General features: G+C 36.2%; 1 protein-coding gene across 3 annotated transcripts in view; it reads left to right on the forward strand.

Annotated features, from left to right (window-relative positions):
• The window catches only part of CDC7 (cell division cycle 7), a 25222-nt gene that overhangs the window by 699 nt on the left and 9761 nt on the right, over window positions 1–14762 (forward strand). Inside the window, exons 2-7 of one of the 3 annotated variants that reach the window (XM_007468525.1) lie at window positions 340–505; window positions 8121–8204; window positions 10009–10144; window positions 13430–13523; window positions 13609–13751; window positions 14673–14762. The exon at window positions 14673–14762 is cut by the window's right edge and continues 181 nt beyond it. In XM_007468525.1, the coding sequence (XP_007468587.1) occupies window positions 403–505; window positions 8121–8204; window positions 10009–10144; window positions 13430–13523; window positions 13609–13751; window positions 14673–14762 (650 nt within the window). In that variant the 5' untranslated portion in view covers window positions 340–402. The remainder of the gene's footprint in view (window positions 1–339; window positions 506–8120; window positions 8205–10008; window positions 10145–13429; window positions 13524–13608; window positions 13752–14672) is intronic. The other 2 variants (XM_007468526.1, XM_007468527.1) reach the window with 2 other exon arrangements.

The raw sequence follows: 14762 nt of genomic DNA on the forward strand, positions 1-14762 counted from the left end.
TCTTCCCCCGGTCGAACCGCTCCCCCCACTAAGGCCTCTCCCCCCCCCCGCATTCGCTGCCTCTGCAGTTCCCACCGCCGCCCTTGCCCCTGACGGCGGCTGCCGGGGAGACTCCTCTGTTAGGCACATTTCGCTTCGGCCCCCTGCCGGTGTTTCTGGGAGGTGAAAGTGAAGCCCATGGAATCCTTAGAAATGGCTCACGGTTTTCCTTCCTTTGGGGATTTGGACATACGGTACGTTTAAAATTGTTTGCGCCTTTGGGGACAGTAGCATTTTTTAGTGCTTAGTTCCCTGAGTGTTTTAAACTTCTCATCTTCTCCAGTATGCCGAGTTTCACAGCTGCTTTGCTCCCCCTGTGGACATGACCCCTTAGCTGGCGTTTTGCGCCGCAGTCGCTTTGCGATGGAGGCTTCTTTGGGGATTCAGATGCAGGAGCCAATGGCTTCTCGTGGCCGGTTTCTGGCGGATGGCTCATTAAAACATGAGCAGAATTTTAAACTACCAGGTATGTGTTCATTGCCAAAGATGTACAGGCAACAATTCTGTAATTTCGATTATTTAAAAACAAAAACACGTCCTGAATCTTAAAGTGAGTTGTATGTTTATATAGGAGCATTTTATGAATCAGTGAAGCTTCATAAGCTCTAGATTTAGGATTGGATTGCATTTTAGAAGGACGATTGTAGTCCAACCATGTCATTTTACAGATGAAGTTGCTACAGTCTAATATTAGTCGTTGTCTAAGAACACAAAGTTTGTTGATACCCAAACTAGAATTTCTCTTCTAGACCTGTGTTCTTATTTCTAATCACCGTATTGCATTAAGCTTGAATTTAGAAATCGGCATTGGAGGGACTTTAACTTACATATTCAAAGGCAGAATTAGTTGACAAAAGTAAATGAAATGTTTGTCGCAGTAATGAAGGACTGTATCTCAGTGTACATCATGAAGTGTTGCTTCACCCTTACCCAGACCTTGAAATGAGAAGGAGAGGGTCAAACAACGCCTGATCTTGTACACTGTAACATGCACCTTCATTCCTGCAGTGTGCCTGGGACATAGCAGGCATTTAATAAATATTGGTTAAAAAGGAGTTCCGATTGACTGTTGTTTTTTTTTTTTTTCTTTTCTTAAAATGTAGCTAAATGTTATTTTCTGTCTTTGTCTTAAGCATATTTAGTGCTTTTTCAAAAATATTAATTTTGACCTTTCGTCCATGATATATATTTATACACTACAAAATAGACTTTAACTCGACCCTAGAAAAATATGACATCCCATACTTTTGCTTTCTGACTAAGGGTAAACTCATCTCTGATGATAAAATGAGTACCATTCCTGATAGGAACATTTGATGCATTTCATCAAATAGGGACATTTGATGAAAGCCACTATTATTCCAGTTAAAGTTTCTATGCTTAAAACTTTAGAGTTATCTTTGACTTGTGCTTTGTATTTGCTCCCCTCATCCAGTCACCCAATTTTATCTTACTTCTTTTCAGTATGTATAGTGTTGCATCTTCCCATTCCCACTTTCACCACATTAATTCATTCCCTTACACTTTGCTCCTGAATTACAATGAAATGTCTTACTTAAACCGCCTGCTTTCACTTCTTTTTTCATCCTCCAGTTCATTTTGTACAAGAATAATCTTAAAATGCCACTTTCATCCAGTTTCATGGATGCTTTCCCTCTTGCCTTCCATTTTTCTTGCAATTACCTGTTTTTCATGGTTCACCTTTCCCTATGTCATCAGACACATAATACAATAACAGTCATATTATTATTATTCTTGTATTGTTTAGCACTCTGTGTATTCTGTCTCTTCAGTTATACTATAAGGTCTTTGAAGGCAGTATCTTGTATAGCTCCTGATGTACATTGTGCATTAGGCAGAGTGTATGAATGAATGAATCTGACTTGGCTCTAGCATCTGTTCAGGTAAAAACTGCTATTCTAATACTCTTCTGAAAACCTGCTAGGAAATGAAGAGTGGTGTGAATTTTATTCCAAATTTCCAAAGTTTGGTGGCTTTTATATGTAACAGAACATTGAGCATTATAAACAGTACCTTTGATGATTTATAAAACATGCTGAAATTTTATTCATATGGTTCTTTTTTATTTGACCCTTAATAAAAGCTAAGATTATATCAAAAACATAACTTGAATAAGGAGTAAAGCTGATGAAGTCCAGGCACATAACTGTCTCATGATCTAATATGATTTACTCTCCTTTGATGTAATAACTTTTGAATGGTGGGATTTTTATATATCTTTGTATTCCCAGAACCTAACAGTCTTCAGCACGTAGTAGGTGCCTGAAAATATTAGGTTGAATGATTAGATATCATTCATCCACAGGATATAAAGTAAAAATTTTAGTACAGTGCCTGCATAGTATGACCCTTTGTTTTGGGATATTTGTCAGTTTTTTATAACTGTTTTTCTGATAAAAATTTTACATGCTTATTGAAGAAAATACAGAAAGTCAAAGTAAGAAAATATCCTACTGTACAGATATTGCTACTGTTGACATTTTGTTATATTCCTTTGGTCTTCCTGTGCATACAGAGATACATTTTTTAAAAACTGAATTAGGATCACAGCCAACTTATTTCTGATCTCCATTTTTAACTTAGCAATATATATCTTGAACATTTCTTAATGTAATTAAATACTCTGTGCTTGGACTGCCTAATGTTCCACTGCATGGTATCGTATAATTTATTTAATTGCCTTTTCTTATTGAACCTTTAGCTCGTTTTCCATTTTTTCCTATTAATAAAAATGCTGCAGTGAACAAAGTACCTGGCAAAGTATTAGCTCAAATGTTTATTCTTTCATTCTTTCAGCAGGCTTTTTTTTTTTTTTTAAGTATCTACCATATGCCAAGTTTAGTAAGTGATAAAGATCTTTTCAGTGAAAGAATGAAGTATAAACTGTATATATACTGAATGTCTCCTCCATACTGTTGAACTGTACTGGAAGGCTTGCTTTCATTATGTTATATGGATGCTCTTAGCCTACGATTCTAAAGTGGGTTATAGGTAACGTCCTGGTTTGCCTGAGACAGATCCAGTTTATGCCTGTTGTCACAGTGTGATTATTAGTGCCCCCTTTCACTCTGAAGACTCTCCCAGTTCGGGCTAAATTATATGATCTCCCTAGTTATAGGAAGCATTATTTTAGGCAATACATAAAGCCCCAGAATAAGCATGACATATATTCCTGGAGGTCAGTTGTACTCCTTGGTAAGTAATTGAAAACATTTCATTTGTATGATGAATATTTCTCAAATATCTATGTCTGTTATGTGCAGGCACCTTTCTAGGTGCTAGGTGCTAGGAATAAATCCGTTCGTAAAACAGACAAAAATCAGTGCCCTCAATCTAGTGGATAGAGATAGAAAATGAATAAATAGTATGTTCAAAAGTGATTAGTGCTGTGAAGAAAATGTAGAGGGGAAGGGGAGATAGGAGGTATTGGGAGAGGAGATTGTGATTTTATTAAGTGTAATTGGTTGGAGAAGACTTCAGTGTGGTAACATTTGAACTAGGACTTGAAGGTGGTGAAGGAGTGAGCTGTGCGTGTATCTGGGATAGAGCATTCCAGACAGAGGAGTCAGCAAGTACGAAGGCCCTAAGCTGGGAGTGTGCCTAGCATTTAGAAATAGCTAGGAGGTCATGTGAGTGGAAGTGGGAGAGTGATGGGAGTGAAGTCGAAGAGGGGGGTGGGGAAAGGAGGTAGTTCTTTGGCTTTTATGTGGAACAAGATGAGGGTGAAAGCAGGGAGTATAGTTAAGGATGCTGTTGCTGTAGCCAACTTGGTTATATTATGTAGCAGAAAAAAAATTTTCTTAAAATTTCAAAACAGAAGCGTAGACCTTCATAATATTTAATGAAGACCTAAATAATATTTTAGTTTGTGGACTTTTCAGGGTCTTTCCCCAGTCCTCAAAGTATATATTCATTGGTCTCTGCCTTTAGTAGTATTTTCTAGCTTTTGATATAAGTACTCTCTTTCACTGTCTACTCTCATCTCCCAATTCATAATCTGGGGATTTTTCATTCACTTTGGTTGTCAGGAAATTTTTCTGTTGTTCAGAAACATCAAAATTGTTCTGCAGTGACAGGAAACCTTAATATAAACATAGTTTGAGTTTTGTAGAGATATGTACGTGCATAGTAAGTGAGTGGTGGTGTGGAAGCACATTGAGCTTGCATAGTCATTCACATGGCCTTGCATTACAGTATTTTCTTACTACTTATATTTTCTTCCTGGTTATTTCTAACTTAACCAGCATCTCTACTACTAACTGCCAGCTCATGTTTATGCAAAGGGAAGTTCCAAAATGTGGAACTCGTAGGAAAAGCATAGAATATTGTAGTTGGAAAGTAAAGTTCATCTAATCCATTTCCTTTGTTTTAAGGGTTAAAAACCTGAACAGTAATGTGGTTTAATTATAGGAGTTGAATCCAGACTCTTTAGATTCCAGGCTTTTTTCTGTATCAGCACTGTCCAGTAGAACTTTATGCACTAACAGAAATGTTTGTATGTTGTCACATGTGGCTAATGTGACTAAGAAAGTTGATTTTTAATTTTATTTAATTTTAATTTAAATAGCCACATGAAACTATATCATCCTACTACAAAGCTTTTGGTGTAATTAGTCATGTATATACAACAAAGCATGCACACAAACACTTCAATACATTTAGTAATAAAAAGACCACAAATGGTTCTTAAAATATTTTGTCATACCTAAACACCATTAATTATAAGATACACCATTATTTTATGTACTGCTCAGAAATACTGCCAGTTATACTGTGACAGTGCTTTCCTTAACACCTAGAATTTTTTTTTATAGTTATTGGAAGAGTTCTTTTAGATGTAATTAGACAAATAATTGTATATCTCTGGGACATACATGAAATGGAAAATAAACATTTCAGATCTGTCTCTTCTGAATCACTTTTTATACTCAGACTTGTTAATATACTATTTTTTTCCCCTCACAATATTGTTCTCATACATTAGTTTTTGTTTTTTTGGCTGCATTGGGTCTTCATTGCAGTGCGCAGGCTTCTCACAGTGGTGGCTTCTCTTGTTGCGGAGCACAGGCTGTAGGTGCGTGGGCTTCAGTAGTTGCAGCATGTGGGCTCAGTAGTTGTGGCTCACGGGCTCTAGAGCGCGCAGGTTTAGTAGTTGTGGATCACAGGCTTAGCTGCTCCGCGACATGTGGGATCTTCCCGGACCAGGGCTCGAACCCCACGTCCCCTGCATTGGCAGGTGGATTCTTAACCACTGTGCCACCAGGGAAGTCCCTGTTCTCAGACATTAGTGATGCAGAATTTCTTTGAAGAATTCATTAAAAAAAAAAAGCCATTGTTAATGAGTTCTTAAGAACAGCCCAGTTATGTGGAGCTGGCCTACATTTGATTTCTACTTCACCACCTCTACTATTCCTCCCTACAGCCATTTGGCTCTTAAGGATTAAATGTGAATGCTCCTCTGTGATTTCTTGAATTTTCTTCAGGTCATTGACACCTGTTGTATAAGTTTTGATGCTGGCCAGCAACAGTTGTAAGTTGCATCCCAATTTCAGAGTCGTTAAAATTGTGTCTTAGAATCAAAGAAATGTATATATCATTGTAGTGCCTTTTCATGATGCCTTTCCTGTGACACTGGAATTTGAAGCTGGTTGGACTTGACACTCATTAGGAATGATTGTAACTGACTGTGGCAACTATTACTGCTAGAAAGCCAGCTTTTCCCCCAGGCCTTGGTTTTGTTTTCGAGAGAGAAGTAGTGTGGTAGCTGATGGTGAAGTGATTGCTTTTGTCTTTGGCTTCACTCTGTTGTAACTTGTAAACTTTTGCTTTTTTTTTTTTCCTACAGCTGTCTCTGAACAACCATGATGATAGTAAGAATTCATTCAACAAACATGCCAGGCAGTTTTCTGAGAGCCGAGTGCATTGTGGTGAATTATACAGACAAGGCGCCTGTACTGGTGGAGCTTATATTCCAGTGGGAGGAGGCAGACAGCAAACAAATAAATAAACAGGATAATTTTATAGTGAATAAGAACTCCAAAGACAATAAACAGGGTAATGTGGATAATGGGAGGAGCGCTAATTTAACTAGCGATGTCAGAGGAAACTGACAATTGAGCCAGCCATACGAAGTTATAAGGGAAGAGGATTTCAAGCAGAGGGAATAGTAAGAGCAAAAGCCCTAAAGAAATAATGTTAATAATAGTAACCACAGCAATAAGAATCACCAGTATAATTTAATATTTACAATGTGTCGGGCATTGTGTTAGAAGCTGCTCTTGTGTTGTGTATATTATTTCATTTAACCCTCACAGTATTTCAGCAGCATGGGTACTGTTAGGCCCCTTTTCTATAGGTGGGGAAATTAAGGCTCACAGAGGATAAGCTGTGTGCTCTAGAAAGGTCATACCGGCTGGGTAATAGTGGAGCCAGCATTTTGATTTAGGCCTGTCATCTCCAAAACTGGTTCACAGGATTACTGTTATATTGAAATCCATGAAGCTTCTCCAGTTCATCTGCAAGGTAGATGGGAAGGTGAGGGTAATTTAAGTAAGTTCTTCCCATTACCTTAGATGGAGTGATATAGTGGAAAGGCTACTGGATTAGGTCTTCTTGGCCTCTTATTTAATCTCCACCTCTTAGTATTCTTAGTATTCTTCACCTCAGATTTATCCTCCACTTGTCATCTTCCTGCTTAAAAACTTTACATGGCCTTCCTTTGCATCCTCTGCCTTTCCTTCCTCAGCCACATTGAATTTTATTATCTCTCCTACTCTCGCCTCCCTCCACAATAACCCATGCCTTTTTCCTTTTCCATGTCTTTGTATACATAGTAGTTCCTTCCTAAAATGCCTTCTTGCACTTTCTCTACTTGGTGAATGCTTCAAAACACAGGTTAACAGTCACCTGAAGCTTTCTGGCACCTTCAGGAGTGTTCATTCCCCTCCCCCCTTCTACCTAGTAATATGTGCATTCCTCTAATATTACAGTTTAAATCTTGTATTAAAAGTGAGCTTTTAACGTCTGTCTCTTCCACTAGGCTAAGCTCCTAGAGAACAGGGGCTTCCACCGCCTTTGTTCATTTGTATTTTTAATATGCCAATTGCTGGGCACTTTTAAAAACACAGTGTTTGTTAAGTGAGTGAGTCTATAAACTTACCAGCAGTACCTCTGTGAAATTGGACAAGTGATTTAATTTTCCTGAATATGGATTCCTTCTCTGAAAGATCAGGATAATTATTTCTGTTCTCCCAATATCACAGTGCTATTGTGTAGATCTGAAAAGATAATATGTGTGAAGGTGCTTTGAAAATGCCTTAAAACTGTTGCATGATGCAGAATGTTATTATAACTTTAAAAGTAGCTGATGCTTGGCCTAGATATTGTAATAAAATCTGAGGTAAGTATGTAGTTCTTTTTTGTATCCAGTAGTTTATCACATTTTGTATTATTGCCTCTCTGAATTTTAACCATGTAGGTTTTTGTAAAGAGCTTATATTTATTTAAAAGTAATGATTTTTCTGCTGTCAAGATATAGGATACTACTGGTAATTGGGACAATTTTTAAAGAATATTTTTTTTAACATTCTTGAAACCTTTAGTAGACCTTCTTTCTAGAGTATACTGTGAATATTCAATATGTAAAACTTTTCCAAGCCTGTAAGATTTTGTATCTTTGGGGGAAAGAAACAGTTTTCAAGAAGATTGCATTGTGTCCTTGTCATGCCATCTAGTGATCGCAGCGCAAATTGTTTAGTTATTTTTTAAATTTAGCCTCTTCATTGTGTTGTACTCGATGCAGTGACAATGTATCTATATGTTAGTATGTAATTTCAGAGTAGCAGCAATTGGGTGTGAGTGATTCAGTTACTTTGCAGTTTTGTCTGTTCAGGAGGTGTGTGAGTTAGAGCAACTTGATGGGGTTTTAGTCTTATCATGAGTTTAAGGTTTATTATAGATATTTTTATTTGTAATGTAATTACTTATGTTTTAGAAATTATTTTATTGAGATTTTTCAACCTAAGTAATTAATTGTACCTAAATTCTTTTTTCCCTGATAGGTGTTAAGAAAGATATTCAGAAGCTTTACGAAGCTGTACCACAGCTTGGTAATGTGTTTAAGATTAAGGACAAAATTGGAGAAGGTAATCTGGGGATATACTTCATTATCTTTATAAGCTTTTTTTCCTCCTGTTTTCCTTTATATAATCTTGATTTTCATTATTATTTCTTATTGGAAAAGTACCCCTTTTAAAAATACTAAGACCGTGGTTATATTACTAATTATCAGCTTTTCTTTTTTCCTTGGAAAGAATCTAAGAATAAATAAATATTTACAGTAAAATGAACAGTCCTATTTTAACCTTTATAATTTTATACTATTAAACGTATTGCTGGGGCTTCCCTGGTGGTGCAGTGGTTGAGAATCTGCCTGCCAATGCAAGGGACATGGGTTCGAGCCCTGGTCTGGGAAGATCCCACATGCCGCAGAGCAACTAGGCCCATGAGCCACAACTACTGAGCCTGCGCGTCTGGAGCCTGTGCTCCGCAGCAGGAGAGGCCGCGACAGTAAGAGGCCCGCGCACCCGCGCACCGCGATGAAGAGTGGCCCCCGCTCGCCACAACTAGAGAAAGCCCTCGCACAGAAACGAAGACCCAACACAGCCAAAAATAAATAAATAAATTAATTAATTAATTAAAAATAAAAAGGCAGATGCTTGCTTTTAAAAAAAAAAGTATTGCTATATTATTGATAATTATTAAAAATAAAAAGTTTAAGATTTAAGTGGGGGGATTTGATCAGGGAAAGCTGAATCTTTTTTCTCTTTCTCCATTGCGTTTAGGTAGAATTGTATGTTGAACAATGGCAATTTTTCATGGCAAAATGATGAAAATAAAATGGTACAATATTTATAGGATAGTCAGTATTTACGTAAATACCATTGAGAGACTGGCAATCATATTGATTGAATGAAGGGTGAATTTGGCAGACAGATGTGAAGGGATTGAGAAGATAAAAGATAATTGAACTTTTTAGTGACTATACTGAGAAATAGTAAATAAAAACTTAACAGTTAAAAAAAAAAACAAAACTTCCATTTATTCATTGCTTGCTTTTCACAGTGGAAAGTGTGAGATGAGAAAAGGCTGAGTCAGCGAGGGCAGAGAGATTAGATGAGATGATTTGGGATGTAAGAAGCAAATCTTTATATTTTTTTTCTTACCTTTTTTTGAACACTGACTTAGTGTTCAAAAACTTTGTTCTGGAAAACTGATGTCCTCATAACAAATAGCTAACTATTCCTGGAGAGGGGGAGGAGTGGAGTGTGCTCTAAGGCTAATAAGTTTGAAAACTATAGCATGTATAGCTCCCTTTTGGTTATTTATGATGTACTTCAGTACATTAAAGGTCTAGAAATAATCTATCAATTTGCTTTAACTCAGTATTTCTCAGATTTAACTGACCACCAAATCATATATTTTTTTTCTGTTTAGTTTCATGGTGAATTTAAAAGTTTAAAAAAACTTTTTAAAATAAAAAATGTAGTTTTTTTTGCCCTCTAAGACTGTTATCATTTTTACTTCTAACAGAACTGAATCCAAGTCTTAAGAAAGTAATTTCCAATGATAATATTGTAGAAAGATATTGGTAGATTGGGTCATACCATGGAAATATTTTATGCTAACTCAGTTAAACAGATTTACTGTATAGCTTTGCTGAATTAATATACCCCCTAAAGATGTGAGGACAGTTAAGAATGTATTAAAAATTGAAAATAAGTTGTATTTGCAAATGTGTTTGCTTTTTGTATTCAGTGTCATTAAAATATTGATGACAGATTATGATAATTTTATGGGTTCCAAACAGTTTTTAAGAATTATTTTAGCATTGTCTCATAAACATTTTTAAAAACCAAATATTGAAAAATCTAATAAATTGTTTTACAGGCACTTTCAGCTCTGTGTATTTGGCCACAACACAGTTAAAAGTAGGACCTGAAGAGAAAATTGCTCTGAAACACTTAATTCCAACAAGTCATCCTGTAAGAATTGCAGCTGAGCTTCAGTGCCTAACAGTGGCTGGGTAGGCAATTAAAAGATATTTTTAATTGAACTGCTATATATAATTTTTAAGATTTTTAAGTAGATATCTAATAAGGATGGTGAGATTGTGGATTAAACATATTCTTCAGTCAGGTGTTTGCAGTTTGCTAGCACTTTTCCGCTAATCTTGGAATGGCTAGTTAAGTTTATATTAATTTTTAAAGTGGATTTCTCCTGAGGCTCAGCTTGACTTCCTGTTCTCTTACCACTTCTTTTTCTAATCTTCCTGCCAAATCATAAACCTTGGCTTCCATGGTGTAGATATTTTTAAAAATGTGGGGAACTCATATTTCACATCTCCCCAGATATTGACAGCCTCATCTCATATTTTATTTTGAACAGCAGAATCCTCTGGCATGTCTTTCTGCTTGGTTTTTCTCTGCTAGGTCATTCCTGTCAACATAGAGACGTGATGTAGTATCTCTTATCCTCCCTGTACCGCCACCCCCTTTCCAGCTACTCCATCATTTCTTTGCTTCCCTTCATGGCCAGACTTCTCAGAAATTACCTGCACAGACTGTTTTCACTTCCACACCCGCCTTTTGCCACACACACAGTGAGGCTGCTCTCCTCTGTGCTAAACGGAAACTACTTTAGAGGCAACCATGACTTTGTTTTGCCGGTTCCTTTTTCTGTTCACATGAACTCCTAGCAGTGTTTAACATAATTGATTTGAACCATTGTCTTTTGACTTCTGTACTACCATATACTCCTTGATTTCTTCCTGCTTTATTTGGCCTTTCATTTTCAGTATCCTTTGCCAGTTCTTCCTCTTCCACCTGACCCCTAAATGTTGGAGTTCCTCAGTGCTTGATCCTGGACTTTCTTTCTCTAGACTTCTTTAGGTAGTGTCACATGGTTTTAAATATATAGTAATGATTCCCATAAGTGTATATCTAACCTCAGACCTCTTAACTGCAGATTTGTGTATATCCACCGGACGATTTGATATTTCCATTTGGGTACCTAATAAACATCTCAAACCTAATATGCCAAAAACTAAATTTTAATCCACCTTCATCTGCCCCAAAAATTACCTATTGCAACAATCTGTTTTCATCTACCCATCTCAGCAAATGGTACCACAGTCTGCTCAAGCCAGAAACCTAGTAATCACATTCAATTTCTCCGTTTCTCTCCTAGTCCACTCCATCACCATGTCCTGGCAATTCTGCCTCCAAAATATATCTAAAATCTCATCCATATCTTTGTCTTCTCAACTGCTATCTCAGTCCAAGTCTAGATTACTATAGTAGCCTGCTTCTTCTCTTCCCCTCTTAATCCCATAGTCAAAAAACAGCCAGAGTGATCCTTAAAATATAAGAATATATTTGTATATAATATAAATTGGATACTATTACTTCCACTACTTAACAATTCTTCAGTGGTTTCCCAATGTTCTTTAAAAAAAAAAATCCAACTTTATCCCATGCCAGTCTTTCCACCTCCTTCACTGTGCTCTATTTTCTTTAGCTCCTCAAATTTGTGTCAAGAGCTTTCTCACTTCAGGGCCACTTCCCATACTTCTTCCCTATCCAGGAAGACCCCTCCCAGTCCTTGCATGCTAACTCCTCATCTTTCTGCTCTGAGCAAGAATGGTACCACTTCAAAGAGGTCTTCTCTGAATTAGATTCTATTTTTTATTGTCACAGCACCTTTTGATATCTTTCAAAACCCTTACCATAATTTGTCATTATTTGTTACCTGGTTTATTATCCATATTGCCCACTATTTAGGAAAGTCCATGAGGGCAGAAATCATGTTAATTTTAATTCACCTTCTCATCCTTAATGTCTAACACAGTGTCTGTCAAGTAACAGTGCCCACTAAATATCTATTGAATGAATAAACACGCTTATTAATTTGTTTTACTCCTCTGTTTATTACAGAAGACAAGAGAATAAGATGGTTTCTGTAAGGCATGATTACATAATACCTTCTAGTCCCCTGAATAAGATTATTCCTTTTTCCACACTTTAAATAACTCCCTCTACCACTTTTTCTTTCCTTGTTGTTCAAAAATGTGCATGCTAAAAAAAGTCTACCTGATCTTGCTTCCTTTCTAGCTCCCACACTGGTTTTTATTCTTTGACAGATATTTCAGGAAAATGGTCTTTATGTTCTGTTTCCATTGTATACTATTTTCCCTCCTTAAATCCTGTTTGGCCTCTTCCTTTCCACTTAAACTGCTTTCTGAAAATTAGTTAATTCCTTTTTGCCAGTTGATTCCTCTTTGCCAGACTGAAAGCCTTCCCTCAGTCCTTATTCTAATTGACCTCCTTGTTGATCACCCCTTCCCTGAAAACTCCTCACTTGCAGATGTCCCTATCTGGGCTTTCTGCTCCTTCCTAATTTTGCCCTCCAACATGAGACTTTTCCAAGGCTCAGTTTTCTCTTCTCTAATAATTTCACAGCTTTAGGTATCATTTATCTATAATATTGTCACTGACTTACACTTGACTTCTCACTTAAGATATAGTCTTGTATCTAGATATCTCTATCAGAATGATGAGGTTTTGGTTTTTGATGCTTCTTTTCCTGTTTTCTCTACATATTTTGTTGGTATCCATGTTGTTTTACTTACTCAGTCTCAAAGCTCTGAAAATCCAGTTTACCCTATTTTCCTCACCTTTCTCTGAGGTAGTATAGTATAGTGGTTAAGAGTCTAGGTCTGGAGCACACTGCCTGGATTCAGATTCTGGCTCCATGACCTACTAGTTGAGTTACATTGGGGAAGTTCCTTAGCCTGTCTGTCCCTCAGTTTCCTTATATGTTAAAAAAAAAGGGGGTGGGGTAGGAAATAATGGCACCATCCTTATAGGGTTGTTGTGAAAATTAAGTGAATTTGTTGATAGGTGTGAAGTGCTTAGATCAGAGCTTGGCATGTAGTGAATGTTCAATAAATATTAGCTATTATTAATTTTTACTTGATTTATTTATTACTGTTACCATCTTATCTGCTACTAAGTCTTGTTAATTCATTTTTATTATTCATCTTTTCCTTCCCATTCTGTCACCTCCCCAATTAAAATTATAATTATCTCATTTTGAATTATAACCTCATAACGTACTGTGTTTGTTTAAAAAAAAAAACCTTTATCTTGTATAAGTCAGTTAAATGAGTAATCTCTCCTATATGGTGATGGTTTTAAGTTAGTTTTCTGGCATTATTTATGCATTGCTAAAATTGCATTTTTAAAAAACTGCATAAAGTTTCAGTTCGTTTGACCTTTCTTCTGAAGTTCGTTGTGCATTTTTCCACTAGGGGGCAAGACAATGTCATGGGAGTTAAATACTGCTTTAGGAAAAATGATCATGTGGTTATTGCTATGCCATATCTGGAACATGAGTCCTTTTTGGTAGGTTTTAATATTTCTTGAATTTTTATTAGCTAAATATTTCATTGAAAACAATCTTATAACCTTATTCATAACTTTATTTTAGGACATTTTGAATTCTCTTTCTTTTCAAGAAGTACGGGAATATATGTTTAATCTTTTCAAAGCTTTGAAACGCATTCATCAGTTTGGTATTGTTCACCGTGATGTTAAGCCCAGCAATTTTTTATATAATAGGCGCTTGAGAAAGTAAGTATGGAAAGTTACCAGCAAATACTTATACTTGACTGAATCTGTGCTGTGGGGTCCATCTCTTAGATGCAGAGCATCCTGCAACAGCCACACACATCTTTTTCTGTTTCAGATTTTCACTGTGGTTGAGGAAGGGAAATACCCTCAAGGAGAAAAAAAAATTGTATTAGTAAAACAGTGTACATCATGAGGTGTACCATGGCTCAGTGGAAATAGCTAAAAGAGACTTAGAAAGGGTCTAGATTTTTGTGTGTTTGTTTAACCTTATACATTTATCTCTGGGCTTCATTTTTCTTTTCTAGTAAATGAGGGGATTGGACCACATGATAACCAATTTCATGTTTCAACACTAAAGTTTTGTTTTTTGAATATTTTTTATGCTGATTATATACGTAGAAGCATTGTAAGCTGAAAACTTAAAAACTGCTGTTTATATAATGGCTCATATTGAGTATAATACGGATAATAGAACCATAACTTCTTTTCTTGGGCTTTTGTATTCCTGACTTTTAATATTTTCCTTAATTAATCAGATTTTTAAACCATGATTTTAATTTATTTTTCATTTAAACTTGTCTAATTAAAAATTTTCTGCTATGGTGCCATCTCTGCCACCATCAGAGGACAAAGGATTGTGTTTACATCTTGCATTCCTTGTTGCCTTGTCTGCATAAGCCATTGGAAGAAGGGGAGAAAAGATGTTTTCTTGTGTGGGATACATCTTTCCTTAATTTTCAGTAGTTAGCTATTAAATCCTTACCTTGTCTGTAAAACTTACTTTTCTTTTTTCAAGAATGTTATAAATCCTTAATTTATCCCCCAAAGAATACAGTTTCTGTGTGAATATGGTTTGAGCATATTATGATATTAACTAAGCTTTGTTACAGAGAAGTAAAAGTGCTTATTTTTGTTTCATAGGTATGCCTTGGTAGACTTTGGTTTGGCCCAAGGAACCCATGATACTAAAATAGAGCTTCTCAAATTTGTCCAGTCTGAAGCTCAGCAGGA

This window comes from Lipotes vexillifer, unplaced genomic scaffold (genome assembly GCF_000442215.2).
Source record: "Lipotes vexillifer unplaced genomic scaffold, Lipotes_vexillifer_v1.1 scaffold490, whole genome shotgun sequence".
Taxonomy (NCBI): Eukaryota; Metazoa; Chordata; class Mammalia; order Artiodactyla; family Lipotidae; genus Lipotes; species Lipotes vexillifer.